This window comes from Rhynchophorus ferrugineus, unplaced genomic scaffold (assembly GCF_030347505.1).
Source record: "Rhynchophorus ferrugineus isolate W39M unplaced genomic scaffold, kcgeb_rfMv2 rfM9, whole genome shotgun sequence".
Taxonomy (NCBI): domain Eukaryota; kingdom Metazoa; phylum Arthropoda; class Insecta; order Coleoptera; family Curculionidae; genus Rhynchophorus; species Rhynchophorus ferrugineus.
This window is the reverse complement of record NW_027472588.1, coordinates 41,704,198-41,720,110: the sequence shown is the minus strand read 5'-3', so window position 1 is coordinate 41,720,110 and position 15,913 is coordinate 41,704,198. Positions and strand designations below refer to the sequence as shown.

Below are 15,913 nucleotides of genomic sequence, written 5' to 3'. Positions count from 1 at the left end.
GTTGTTATTTCCTTCATTTAATCAGAACGAAACGCATATTTTGTTCGATCTCGTTAACCATATCCGAACGCAATCAAAAACCATACATGAGGAAGAAAAAACGCACACTAAGTGCTGCATACGAAATAAATAATGCAATTTTATTCGCTCAAATAGCACATGGTCTGGTTTTCGGTCGGATTTTCGATGATGTGCCCAACACATAAACACAATCGAGCTCATCCGGCGTGATTCCGCTTCATGGAGACAATGCCCATCGACGGAACCAGTTACTCAAACATTTTGCTGATAACATCGATGAGAATGACGTTCGGATTTTCCTCTTCCCAGTGCGAAAGAGCCGAGTGAGAATTGGCGAGTGCATCAAAAAAAGTCCGTCGTATTGTTTGTGTTTGAAGATTTAGTACTTTTAGTTCCTCGAAGATGTCTCACCACCACTTCCCTACAATTGCGGTGAGTGTTGTAGATAGATTTTATTTATTTCAACGACGTTATGTTAGAGTTCAAGGCGTTAAGTTTATCAAAAATATCACAATAAGACTCTGGTCCCTACGTAATTAATAAGGTAATTACATAATCGTTCATACTATGATCCATTGATTCTCGTGGTGTTTTTTTCTCCTTTCGTTAATATAATTTTCTATATATTTATATAATATGGCCATTTATGCGGTAAAATTTAGCAACCCCAAAAACACGCTCTAGCAGGTTACAGGAGGAATAGGGTTAGGAATTAAGGAGAATGTCATATGAAAAATCAACTCACTTCAATTATTGAAGAATATTTCAAAAATAATGAAAATATGGCAGCAAGAAATGTCGAAATATTAATAGCGGCTAACATTTGAGCAAGAGCAAGCAAAGCAATATTTTTAATTTCCGAAAGCTTTCAACTCTTTCACGCGTACTGTTACCAAAAATCAGCGTATCTCTGCTTACAAAGTTCAATTGACACAATAACTGACCTCACATCACTTGTATTTACAGAACAGCCATTTTATGACCTTGAGCATCACTGCGAATGTTGACTACTGAATGTTGCTGGTGTTTCGATATTTCAACATGACAACTATATTATATCTACTTAAATTGCATGCTACTGACTTGGTCGACATATACTTTCAAGAAGATGTTATCATATGCTATACAGGCATTAAAATATATCAATATCTATATGAGTTATTATTGCTCTTGAATTAGAAGCTTAGTGTGGATGATGCTTATTGAAATTCCAATTTACGAAAGTATACTTCATGAAAACTATTATATTATAGAAATTACGCCTTTAATGTCTAGTATAAACAGCGTTGAAATGAATCTGAAAACGAAGCAATAAGAATAATAGAATAAGAATTCAAATCACACGACTCATTTATGACAGCATCAATTATCAACCAAGTAGCTAGCACGCTTTAGACAGCTCCTTCTATCTGAAGACGCGGTGTTTATTTATATTTTTAAATCAGTTTCTTGTTCTTTTCTGTTTTCAAATCTTGAGTTTGACAGCAATCGTGGTCCAGTAATTCATCCAACTCAACATCTTCAAACTTTACCGACCTCCCTTTACATAGTTACATTAGTTACGCAAATATTTAAAAATAAAACAGTCATGCTATTTATTGTAAGATAAAATCACTTTTTATATTTTTTCTCGATTAATTTAAATGTTAAATGACTAAATCAAAGAAGTAACATCATCCCGTGTACAAGAAACCACATAACTGCGGAGATAATTATTCTGCATCATTAAATGTATTCAAAAAACAATAAAATCAAGTGTGTATTCAATATCATCCATTATTTCGATCTAAAACTAATTAGGAGTCAGCCGCTTGGAAGACCCTCATGTTTAAGGCGTTGTGGTGGGGGATCAGTCTTCCGTACTACCGTAAAGCACTGGCCGATCTTCAGTTGGTTCCTTCGGTAACTTTGCCGTTTTGTTACCGTCTCTTCGTCAGGTGATTTTACACAAATTCATTTGGTCACTAAAATATAACCAATTAGTTTATGTTCGAGTGAAGTTAGTTCGTTTGTGTGAGTGTTGATCAACATGCAAGTATTCGACCTGTCCAGTGAACACGTAATTATCTATTTAATTCTTGTGTTACTATTATTAATATTTTAGTGCGAGTATATTATACAAAAATTATGCAATTTCTTAATTTACTATCGCCAATAGAGAATTAATTATTACTTCTAAAGTTCTACATTAATTAATTAAAGAAGCTTATACGTAACTATGTTCTCAAAAATTTAATGATTTATTATAACTTAAAATATAATTATATCACTGTTATATTGTAGAGCGTTACTAAATATATATTAATTATCTAAATAATTTATTCCATTGTCAATATATGGGAACAATTTCAAGAAGTCGAAAATTGATTACATAGTCATTGAATGAAAATGCACCAAAAAAGTGTTGATTAGCTCTAATTTTGCAGATGCAAGAGATATATGTTCTGTATTCTTAATTTCCAGTTTGTGCTTATGGTTTTATAAGAGTATCTACCTCTAGATTATACTTCGACAAAAACAATATTATCATTCAATAAAGGGAATAGAGAACACGAATCTTCCACGGGCTATTCGACCTATTCCATATTAGGCATCATTATCTCATGACTTTGTTTTCTTTATTGTCACTATATGACCCAAGTGTTTGAACTATACAATAAATATGTCATTATTCTATTTTATCTATATCATTATATTAATATTACACAATTATTTCTAAAGATAAAAACTCAAATAATTATATTTCGGATAGAATCATGAGGTCATGGCTATGGTTTCTGGCTAAAGATGGATAGTCAAGTGGTTTTTACAGATTTCTTATGAAAGCTGAATTATATGGTAGATGCATCAAAACTAACTTTTTCAGTAGTTAATTTATGTATGGATTGGAATTTACGCGATCTATCGGGAAAAGGTGGATGAGAGATGTTTTCTATTATTGTGATGCTGTCCATCATTAAATCCTTCTACCAAGCCAAATTATCAACAAGGAATATTATTTTAGTGTTATGTGTCGCTTGCGTGAAGACGTGCATCAGTATTGCATTTTATTATTCTATACGCAGTCTAATCTCCGATAAACCCAAGTTTTCCACGGTATCAACTTTATATATCGATTCATTCCTTTTCTTTCTAAGATTATTCAATATAATTAAGGCATATATAGTTAGGCATTATAGTCAACTAATTTCATATCTTAGAGAGGAATAACAATTAATAAACGTAAATTTTGGTCGTTTTATAATATAATCGAATAAAGTATGAAAATTCATAATATTTCTTGTATAATATCTGTTTAATATTAATGGTATTATCGTATTTATTAATCTAGTATATTCTCAAAATAATATTTCATGAGAAACATGGCTTAAAATTGAAGGATTTTACTGCCAAAACATTATTAACACTATACTTTGTTTTTTTTTCATATCGAATTAGTCACAATAGATTTTTTGCGTTTAGTGCAATAGCGTTATTTAAAAATACGATTTATTCGCTTGGTTCGCTATAATCTTTTTATATAATTTTAACAGGATTATTAATAATGTAAAAGGAATTATTTATTTAACATTGGTCTACATAACAAATATATGACGTATAGGGTGTACAGCAATTCTGTATGAACTATCTTAACAAACAAATTATTTTCTAAAAAGAACGGAAGTTAAGTAACTTACACCATTGTAAATATGACAGATATTATAATTTTTCTATAGGTTGGTAAGCGCAAACTAGGAAGCAAGATTTAACCTTTTTCTACATCATTATTACTGTCCGTTGCGAGTTTAATTAACAAATAGCGGCATTGTGGCTAGGAGATGGTTTTTTTGGTCAGTTTCATTCTTTATTGTCGCGAATTCTCCTAGCAGCACAAAGTCTAGCGGAAGTCGAACATTATTTCATGGGTTATTAAACCATTCTGCCTCTCTTCTACAGGAATTATCAAATATACGTTGACTTTAATTGCTTGTTTCGTTATTTTTCTCCTCTCTACTTAAGAATTACAACGTATGACAAACAATGGATCCTTCCTTAAATTCTTATATACTTAATGGGCGAGCTATATTTTGTTACCGCGGTATGTTAATTAACACACTAATATGCTTAAATGTATTTGTGTTCGTTAAAAATTAAATAACAGGAAAGCAAAAACCGTAACAACAGTAAAATAATAATTTCTTTCAAGTAATATGTTCAGTTGAGGAAAAATAATTTCGTCTTGTCCTAATAGAAATTATAAGTTTTTTAAAGTTGCATATCTTTTTAATGCTCATTCAAAGAAACTATACTGCAGGGAGTCTTAAAGGTAACACTTTTTGGAACAATTTAAGTATACAAAATAATTGTCTCAGTCAGGTCCTCCTTCCTCTGGAAGTTCTAGTCGCTCGTTCAACAAATCGTAGAAAAAGTACATGAAAGAAAAAATATATATATATATATATAATACACAATGTACTATACTAAACGAAGCGTAGCACCTACATCCTCTATGAATCATAATGAATTGCTTTAACATTATAGTTTTAACACATTTCAATGCCATATTCCTTGCACAATACTCTACAGTATTTGTCGTGTTTCAATTTAATATTTAACTTTCTCGTCTGTCAATGTTTAAAACAATATTTTCAAATATATTTTAGAAAACTATATATTTAAACGATTGGTGGTTGATACTGATACATTTTGTTTGGTAATAAATAACTACTTGGATATATGGATATCCATATATCAATTGACATCAAAACACTTGCCAATTTTATCTATTTACCGTCAAGCCACCGTTTAAGAATCCTTAATAAGCAGACACTTTAAAAATAATCTATTTTTGTATTTCCCAATATTATTCAAGAACTAAACAATTTATTTCTTACAAGGTATATTTGACACTAAAACATATGTCAATGTTAAACTTGGTACATATCAGCAAACACAGTCAAAGTAAAATGCCTATTATCTACAAATATCTGTAATTACAAGAATGCACTTCAATACACTTAAAATCTGCAAAATATCCCTTTTAATTTTTTATATACATACGAAATTAGTTGATATTTTTCACGAATTATTGCAATGTCATCGAAATTTTAGTTTTACTCTTGATCAACCGATTGTACTTCATGAACATATTGAACAACTTAATTTCTTATTCCTCAGTCAAAAGTGCAATGGCTTATTTTGATCAGTACGGCATTTGCGCTAAATAATAAATGGAAAGTTGGGAATATTAAATTTATTTCGGAATTTAAATTCTGACAAAAAAATTAGCAAACTTTAGAGACAACCAATAATGACGACTTGATTGATGTAATAAAACTAATTATAAACAATAGTTACATTTAATAACAAAGCTATGTCAAGGAAATAAAAGGTCTTGGAACCAAAAACCTCATCAACTGTTAATTTATTTTTAATTTTATTAAATATGTACATTTGTAATATAATTTTAAATATTTTCCCACATAAAACAATAAAATAGGCTACATTTTTATTAATATATATATATATATACAAAAAGTACAATTCATTTCCTTCCATTTAGTTGAACCACAGGAAAAGAAGAACAATGCAAGAACCAGAGCGTAACATTTATAATATGCGTTCTTATGAATCGGGTTGAACAGATTTTGCGCTTGGTCATTTTTAGAATTTCCCATCGCTGATGTTATCTACGCGATTCCTTCGTAATAAATCGTTTCTCCTATACATTTAACAATTTTTTTTCGTTAGAATATTTTTACTTACATTTTTCCTCGAATAATTTGAAATAACTCGAATTTTAAATAATTGTCTTGATGTTTTAAATATTTACATCTAAAGAATCACATGGAATTGTTTTACCAAAACGCTCCGTTAGATTGAAATAAAAACAAAAGTTTGTTCTCCAATTGCGTTTTGTATTTCTGAGCGACTGCTTAATTTTATATAACAAGATATTCAATTTTAGGATGTCACGAAAGCGTACGTTGAAATATATGAAAAACGTTACTTTACAAATATAAAATGCAAATTGTAATTCAAGAAAGTTTCTTTCTATGTCCCTCAGAATTTCCAATATCTCACTTGATCAATCATGAACCCTCAATGGACACTTTTAAAATGGCCTGCCATACGCTTTTGGGTATCACCAATCTTTTTGGAGCAAATTATCAATGAGTTGTGATACTCATCGTCTATAGCACTAGACAAACGTTCACTGCGTGTTGTACCAACAATAACAATTCTCAAAGCCAGACATACATACTTATGCATACGTATACATTTTATATACGACAATGTCAGAAATCCAGAATAAGATGAAGTCACGTATCTTTACTTATTATCGAACAGCATATGTTGAAAATTACCAGCAAATGGAACGTTCTTGCTGAGAATGTGTAACAACCAAATGTTGACAAACCTAGTAAACATTTCCATTTATATTATGTTAAATAATTGCCAATGCTCGGAATACGGGCCTATTAAAATTCCCTGCAAATATTGAACGAAATGCGCCTTAAAATCAGTAAATTTCTACCATCACACAACCCATATGTAGCCGAGTTGTCGACATAAATTTCTTTAATTTTATATAATTTTTAAGGTATGCCTCTGGTGAATATGTTCAGTATATATAATGTTAACGTATAATTGGTAAAAGTTAAAACGAATCATACAATAATTACTTCTACAAAAATATTAATTATCGTAATTATTTTAATACAACTTCGGTTTCATGTCTGCCGTTCATTTTTTTCTCCAATTTAATTAATCATTAAAGGACTTAAATATAGGTTACGAGACTGATTATTTCCTCTCTAGAAACGTTCAGATTTTTATGTTATGGTCTGCTTATTGCTTTTAAGGAAAGGATATAGCTTAGACAATTACAGCATAATCAAAGTAAATTCAATGGAATAACAACGGAGTTCGTCTATTTAGTTATTATCATAAATTCACTATTTTATCTCTTAATATACGTTTATAAAAAATAATATAAAATTAAATTAAATAAAATTAATTTTAAAATATTGGAAGTTATTTTGTAACTTTTCTGTTATCTTGATTAAATGCACCAATAAAAATATGTATTTATATATTATCAGTATTTTATTACTGTATTTTGTTGGTGCATATTAAAGAACTCCTGATATGTTAAACGCCCAACTACATTTAATAAAAACATAGGTATCTGTAATAAAATCGAAAATATCCATAACTAATGCAAATATTTATGCCAGCAATTCTTAGAGTTTTAAAATATATTATTAGCTACTTTGCTGTAAATAAAATACTTTTTAATATTACATTACTACTATATAAAAAGTAGTCATTCTCAGGACAGTTTATCGTCTATTAAAAATACCCATGTAATTACAAGATAACGGTATTCAAATTATTTTTATCTAATTATATTAGTACGTAATAAGAATTAGTTAAATTAATGAAAAATTAATTAAAACATCTCGCTAATAAGCAATCTACTTATTGCCGTTATGAAGACGAACATTATATTTATTTACTGTTACTGTAACAGATAAACCTAGATTACTTGACGTGTAATATGACAATAATTGCTGTTGTGAAGCCTACCAGAAAGATATCCACGCTGATATTGGGGTTTTCTGTCATTGATTTGGGAATATTTAGCGATTTATTGTATATAATTCTGCCTTGGTCGATCAGTTTGGTGCAAGTTTTTTTTATTTGGTATTTTTGCGTTATTTTAATGGAGTTCAAAACAACAAAAGAACGTATTAAGCAATACCTGTCGCAAATAATTATTAAGGTATTGTATATGTTCGTTGTGGACGTCACAATTATTATTCTTTTTTTTGTTATTTTAATACCCAAATATTACGCAGGATTTAACATTATGCTCAAACATTATCTATTTTCACTAATCTTTTTTTAACTCCTAACAATTTCATTGTGTTCCATTGTTCCAATTTTAAAGGGCAATTTTATATTTTCTATATTTTACATTTTCAGTGTATTTCTGTCAGTTGTTGGTATTATTTTAATATTTTCTTACACTACAAAAAACTTGCAAAACGTATGCATTTTAATGAAAATGTTAAAATAGCCCTGACTGCAGATCTTAAAACACAGTTGCAGGGCTTTTTTTGCAGGGAATTTCACTTAAGTTAAATCTTATAATAAATTAATAATTATCACGCATACATGATTCACTAATGAAAATATTACGCCGAAATCTAAATGGTTATTTAACTTATATCCCAGCAAGTGCTAATGTGTATTTTATCCTTGTTTCAGTTATATTAAATGCTGTATATTATATCCTGCTGATTTAGAGCGTGTTCTTCTCAACAACATGTAAATCATTCTAAGTGAATCAATGGGATATCATAACACAATATATAGGGTGTCCCGAATTTTAGATTTACATTAAATAGAAAACGTTTTCTTTTTATTATATTTTTTATTGAATTACCCTGTTTTCGAAATGTTCCATGGCAATTTTGAACAAATGTGGTTAGATTTCGTTGATGCAGAGTGAATCTATTTATTCCTTTCAGCGGAAGTTTGCGGCTTCAGACAAAATCCCAAGGAAGCTCTCAATATGGCGAATTAAGTTGCAAGAATTCATACTATAATTATCTCATGTTCGCAATGTTCTTTTAACTAGTGCAAAAATTAAGGATAATCTAATAAGAATTTTATTTTATTGAGAATTTGATTTATAAGGTCTTCTATTTTTTAATTAATTCATTATTTTCAGGAAGAGAGCTTTTCTAATGGCGTTAATGGAAACATCGATGTTGCTTTTAAGAAAATCAACAAAAGTTACGCGGATTTTCTCATGTGGAAAGTGGAGGTAAGTAACAAGAAGGTATCTCATCAGTGTATTGATATTTACTAATAAAGTCGTTCATTGACTGTTTGTTGGCTTAATTAGACCAAACAGTAAAGGCCCTATTTTAACATCACTGGAATTTTTAGAGAGTGGGTAATAAAATAATCTAAACATCTATGTGCAGTAACATTAGCAAAACAGAAGATAAAGTAAACAGTTTAAAATACCAAAAGAGCATTCATAGCACAAATTTTAAATGAAAATCAAGAAAAATTATAGAAATTGCCTTGATTTACGATAACTAAAAAGAGATCAATACGGAAGAAAAAAGAAAAAAGAGGAAAATTACAATGAATACGTAGAATACAATAACGAGAAAAATGAAATAAATGTTATACAAACCAGTCATTAAATAAAAATTAAAACAACGAATAGTAGTTTTCCCTTGTAACTATATAGTTGTTGTTATTAACATGAAGATTATGACATGAAATTTAATTTTTTTGTACAGTTTTTTTTCATAAAAATGCGTTCACAAAAAGTCAGACCAGCGACTTAACTGTGCGTGATTCATATAGAGCGCCGTTAAATTTTCACACAATAGTTATTGTCGAAACAAACAAAAGAACAATAAAAACACAGGCTAAACTCGTCCAGTTTCTTTCGCAGAATACGTATATTTATTTTGAATATTCAATAGTTTTTTTCTAATTTTCAGAGTGTATTGGTTATATACATTATGCTTTTATGTATATTAGAATTGCGTTGAAATTTGTTAGTGTAATAAAAAACAATATTGCGATATTTGTCATTAAGTTGTTAATTGTTGCCAACGAATAACATATGTGTTCATGTTAGGATTTATTATTTTTCTTTATAATTAAAAATAAAAATACCGCACCAATAACATTATTTTCAAGCAGCAGCTTCAATCATTATCTAGATACTTTTTATATGTGTTATATCTCATTATGAAATGTATTATATAGCCAACATAATTTATTAATGAGCTTACCAAGTAATATGTTATAATTTGCTTATTTTATTGCTTAAACATAATGAGGTCATTATTTCAGAACATGAATGTTGTTGCACTTACGAAGGATCAATATGGAACATTCTACGATACAGAGTCGTATATCATTTATGCTGCTTCTCCATTCGGTGAACCTTCAGGAACCGAAGCTGTTGTAAGTATTAGATTTGGTATAACCTAAAAAATAATTCCAATTTAAACATATGTATAAACGATATTTTCATTTCAGATATGTTATAACAAATTAAAAATGCTTTAAAATATCTTCTTCTGACCAATTTTAGCACTGAATTATGAAGTTTCATTTTCGGAATTGGAACAATACCTTAATTATCAATCTATACATAAATTAACATCTGTTTAAAATGTATAATATATATTATATAATACCAGTTTCTAGCATCAAGATAGTCTCTATAACATAAAAAATATTAAAAAAACTCTTATAAAATAGTATACAATAATCGAAGGTATTAACCAGATCATTATTAAACTCCAAGAATGCCAAATTGTTGTGTTTCTAAAAGATAACGGTGATAAATAGCTAAGAAACACGCTAACACGTTTTAGCACTTTGGGAAAAAGACACTTGTAGGAAACACATAATTTACACATCGTATAATTCAAAATATAAAAAAATTATAATTAATCCTTAAATTATTTTGAAATGTATTTCGTTCACTGTGAACACAAGTATATAAGAAATTTTCCCGAAACCTGATGATTGGTTTGGTTTGGTTGTAAATATAATAAATCTTTGATTAACTGCTGTTTAAATACGTCTAAAGACACCTTTATCTTTCCATTTTGATTGTTATCTGAACTTTCTGTATTCCAGACAAGAGATTTAAGGGGGAAACCGATAGAATATCACGTCCACTTCTGGTTGGGTCAAAACACAACTCCAGAAAAATCAGGAGTAGCTGCCTATAAGTCTGTTGAACTCGACAGCATCTTGAGTTGCTGCTCTAGCCAACACCGAGAAACACAATCCAACGAGAGCGACCGGTTCCTCAGTTATTTTAAAAATGGATACATGTAGGCAATTGTAACCACATAAAATATAAATTTAAAATTTCATTTTCAACCTAGGATCCTAAAAATAAACGATAACACTAACGATGAAGACGAAGCCAAACTGTATAAAGTCAAAGGTAAAAGTATTCCCGCCCTAATACAAATTGAAAGTGTAGAATGGGATCATTTTAGAAGTTCTGACGTTTTCATTCTACAAACGACACAAACGATTTTTGTTTGGATCGGAAGAGCGTCTTGTATTGAAGAAAGAAGACATGCGGCTAAGGTTTGTTAAAATCTATATATATATATATATATATATATATATATATATATATATGTAGATTTTTAAAATTAATAAAATAATTTGTAGTTATCAGAAGAGATGAAAGAACGATTGAAAATTCCAAATATAATATTCGTGGACGATGGATATGAAAAAACCACTGACGGCAATATACAAAAGCAATTCGGAAAATATTTACCATTGGAGAAACGGATCGTATTGCCGGAATCTGGTAATGACAAAGAGGAAACTGATGCCAATAGAGGATGCTTAAGGCTATACAAGTGTTCAGACAATAATGGCAAATATAGAGTGGCCGAAATAAAAAGCGGACCGTTGATACAAGCAGATCTAACATCCGAGGTATTATATATATGTTCAATATTTAACAAGCTAATTATTCTTATTAGTTTGAAAAACGAAGACAACCAAGAAAAAAAATTATTGCTCTATTGCACTATTATATATTTGCTCTGGTTTTTGTAATATACAAAAGTTTAAATTTAATTCGTTTAAATAATATTTAAATAATCACATTTAATTCATTTAGAGCTTACAACTAACTAACCTCTCTTATTAAAGCAGTAATCGATATATCTACATATTAAAGAAAACTAGCAATCAATTAAGAAAAGGTCAACACACGTATTAAACTTATATTACTATATACATAATTTACCAGTAAATGGATACAAAATCAATATATGCTGTCGACATTTACAAATATAGATTAAATTACTAAAACCAGTCATTATCCTAAAGTACAAAAGTATAATTAATAAATAGTAATAACCAAGTCATAAACATTAATAAAGTTATATAATAATGTGTCTCTAATTTAATGAAACCAAATTTGTAGGACGTTTTTATAATCGATCAAGATTTGAATGGTATCTGGGTATGGGTAGGACGTAAGGTCAATGAAAGAGAGAAAAACGAGGCCCTAAGGAACGCTCGAGGATTCGTAAAGAAGAAAAAATATCCGAGCAACACCAAAGTTACTAGAGTCGTGGAAGGAGTGGAACCTGTCGAATTTAAGATGTTATTCCGACTATGGAAGACGGACATACCAAACGCCAAGAGTATGTTGGTAGTTCATCTAGAAATATAGACTGCTTTTCAAATACGATACCGCTCAAAAATAAAGAAATTTTCAAATAATATCGCTTTTAATTTAACAATATGTAATAAGCATTTTTGCACTAATTACAAACTGTATTCTAATACTTGCAATCACACAGATTTAAAACTTCCAATGTTGATATCCAAATTCGACGCCATAACAATGGAAGATCGATTAAGTTTGGCAGCAGAAACGCAACTAATCGACGACGGAAGCGGTGGGATCACCCTCTGGAGGATCAAGGACACGAAAATTATCGAAATCTCCAAGGACAGATACGCGTATTTCTTCTCTGGGGACTGTTACATTGTGCTTTATAGTTACCACACACTTCATGAAGAGAAGCACTTGCTCTATTGTTGGATTGTAAATAGATGTGATTATATGATACAGCAAATTAGTAATATTCAATTTATCTGTTAGGGTTCGGATGCATCTCAAGAAGAAATAAACATAACCACGACGAAATTAGAAGAGATTGATGAGGAATTGGGTCAGTTGGGTTTTCAAGCCAGAATAATACAAGGAAGAGAACCTGCACATTTCTTGCAAATATTTAAAGGCAAATTAACAATTTTCAATGGAACTGGAACTGATTTTGATGGTAAGATTGCATTACTGTGTTAGTTTAGTGCCTAGTAATACTTTATTTTATTTTTAACTATATTTTTCTTTACTAATTTAATACCCATTGATTTGGTTTCGTCATTGTTGGATCCATAAGTAATTAAAGAAATGTTAATGCAACTTGTCATAACTTAGAGCTTCTTAAAAACAAGACACACTGTCTTCAAACACAAAGTATTTAACTAAAGCCATCGTCAAAAAGCAAAAATTAAAATCACCTTTTCATCAAAAACACGTTTACAGAGACCGGAAAAAATCTTAAAGGACCGAGCCAATATCTCTTAAAAGTATTTGGTTCAACAACATATAGTGCCAAAGCGGAACAGGTCGATTTCAAGACGTCCTCCCTCGATTCTAATTCCTGCTTCATCCTGAGACGCGGAAAAAAATACTACGTCTGGTGCGGCAATTACTCTACCGGTGACCAAAGGGAAATAGCCAAAGGTTTTGCGGGAAAAGATTTTGAATTAACTTTAGAAGGTATGAAATTATAATTAATATATTGTCGAGAAAAAATATTTTCGGCGTTTTCTAATAGATGGCCTTAAACTCTTATATCTATAGTAGTACTTATTCAGTGAAGCCATCCTATAGCACGTTTGAAAAAGACAACAAGCAGCATAGGAAAGTTTGCCTTCCATCACATGCCTTTAAAAACTTGTGAAATATCAGAACTTCCATAACCAATTTACCAAAAAAAGATATGTCAAAAAATCACAAAAAGTCATCTTTAAAAAACATGAAAATTTCAACACCACAATTATTAATTATATATATATATATATATATATATATATATATATATATATATATATATATACAGATGTATAATTTAATAATAGACAAATTATACAAAAATTAAATTTTCAATTTTCAATTTAATTTTTCAAGTAAATTAACATTTCAAATTTTAGGGAAAGAAAAAGAGGATTTTTTTAATTTACTTGGTGGACAAATGCCATACAAGACCCAAATGATCAAAAACATATACGATAAAAAACCGGCACGACTGTTCTTCTGCAAAACTTCTCCATTACTTCAAGGTATATTAAGTGACATCTATTATAGTGTGTCAACAAATTCTAATTAAAACATTTATAGTTCAAGAAATCTTATTTTTCCAACAAAGCGATCTTCTTCCAGAAAATGTTATGCTATTGGATACTGACGACACTTTATTTATTTGGATGGGAAAACTAAGTACTAGAGAAGAACAAAGATTAAGCATACAAGGCGTAATGCATTATCTACAAAACGGTAATTAACTATTTTATTAGACTATAAAAAAAACGAACCTGAACATTTCCTTCATTTCATTTTCAACTGTTGGTCCAGCAAAATAAATACGACGAAGAAAAAATATTAGCTCTAATGTCCATAATATGCAATAAATAAAAGTTTATAGTTTAATTTCATGTCCTAACAATATCTAAAGTCTGAAAACATTTTCCAGATCCATCAAAGAGAGATATGAATATGACTGTCATTCACATCAAACAAGGGAAAGAACCACCAACATTCAAAGGATTTTTCTGCAAATGGGATTCTAAACTATGGAAAGTATGTAAAATAGTTTAAATGAAACTAACGGCTCTCCCCCAGTTTAACTAACATTACCCTCAATACTATTCATACGTTTTAAAACCAATTACTAACACATAAAACAAGTGATTTTGATGCTTAACATTCATAATGTCTATGATTTATTGACATAGACGTAACGTCAACTCACAATTAATTTAAAAATGGGTAAAAAGTTAATAAATAGTAAAAAGCATTTGTTTCAAAAAATTTATTTCCTGTAGAAACTACAGATTATTAGGAAATACTAAATACATTAGAATCGCGAACACTCCTATTTGACCCCGTTGGCAAAAAATGTTAATTTCAAAATCTACAGCATATACTAGCTAAAGAACTGTCTTTTTATGTTCACTTAACAGATGGATTGAAGTCTAATGACTATACACAGCGCAGATAGTTCATTGAGTTAATAATTAAACATTAAAAAATTATAATGATTTGTTTGTCCAACTATTTTCATCCTAATGTTTTTGTTAGTCGTCAAAATCTCTGCATTTGGGATTCAGAGAGATACATCATAAATATAACGAAAAATAAATGCATTTACGTGTCACTGTATGTTTCGAAACATTCTATATATCAAATCTAATATAAAAATACAATAAAGAGAATAACTTTAACTTCCATTCACTCCAGTATTACAAAACATTTCATAAATTGAAACAAGAAATCCAAATGAAAAACACAGATCAAGACAGCAACAATGGCTACATCCAGCAGAAATCCGGACACAGCGATTTTGATCACTACGAAAAGTATCCGATACCAACTTTGCGAGAACCCAATGATCGTTTACCAAATAAAGTGGATCCGCTTAATAAAGAGGTGAGTTACAAAAATGTTGTCGATTGAAAAACAATACATTTCGTTTTGGGTTTCAGCTTCATCTTAGTCATGACGATTTTATATCTCTCTTCAAAATGGCATATGAAGAATTTGAAAAACTACCACGTTGGAAGCAACAAGAGATGAAGAAAAAAGTTGGTCTATTTTGATTTCTTACAATATTAATTTTATGTTTAGAACACATTATTATAATTTTAATATTTATATATTTTATATTCAATATAATGTTATCAGTATTAAAAGAATTTTTAATTCAAATATATTTCTTAGTAATTTATTATTTACGTATTAGAACAATTAAAACTTTGGATTCATTAGAGTATTTTTCAATTTTTTTAAATAAAAGGCCTATAACTATAAGTTTAGTGGAGATCTTTTTATATCCATCTGTATCTAAGAAAAATTAACGATTGTTTCCGTTTCTATGCAAACTCCAACAATAACAATGAGTAGTTTGTCCAGAACAAGTAATTGTACACTAAAAAATTCCTTAGAGAGTACAATCTTCTTTAGTACAGAAACACCCGTTATGGCAAATACCACTTTTTGCCTGTCTGATGGGTTATATTTAGGATT

At 29.5% G+C, this 15,913-nt stretch overlaps 1 protein-coding gene across 2 annotated transcripts; it reads left to right on the top strand.

Moving 5' to 3' along the window:
• The first annotated feature begins 305 nt into the window (after positions 1-305).
• Positions 306-15,573, top strand: qua (villin like protein quail). 2 transcript variants are annotated; one of them, XM_076415117.1, is made up of 15 exons: positions 306-453; positions 8,744-8,839; positions 9,895-10,008; positions 10,693-10,892; positions 10,947-11,157; positions 11,245-11,520; positions 12,017-12,239; positions 12,399-12,646; positions 12,704-12,884; positions 13,151-13,387; positions 13,822-13,950; positions 14,009-14,164; positions 14,361-14,467; positions 15,128-15,316; positions 15,373-15,573. In XM_076415117.1, the coding sequence occupies exons 1-15, from the start codon at positions 424-426 to the stop codon at positions 15,484-15,486; spliced, it is 2,511 nt and encodes an 836-aa protein (XP_076271232.1). In that variant the 5' UTR covers positions 306-423; the 3' UTR covers positions 15,487-15,573. The 2 variants fall into 2 exon arrangements, with proteins under 2 accessions (XP_076271232.1, XP_076271230.1); XM_076415115.1 differs by lacking the exon at positions 306-453 and adding an exon at positions 1,910-2,080.
• Positions 15,574-15,913: the final 340 nt, after the last annotated feature.

Bases quoted from the DNA above. Each gene is read 5' to 3' on its own strand.
- qua (XM_076415117.1), top strand. From the start codon at position 424: ATGTCTCACCACCACTTCCCTACAATTGCG. The intron at 12,647-12,703 runs GTAAATAGATGT...TTTATCTGTTAG, and splicing joins ACTTGCTCTATTGTTGGATT to GGTTCGGATGCATCTCAAGA. The intron at 15,317-15,372 runs GTGAGTTACAAA...TTTGGGTTTCAG, and splicing joins TGGATCCGCTTAATAAAGAG to CTTCATCTTAGTCATGACGA.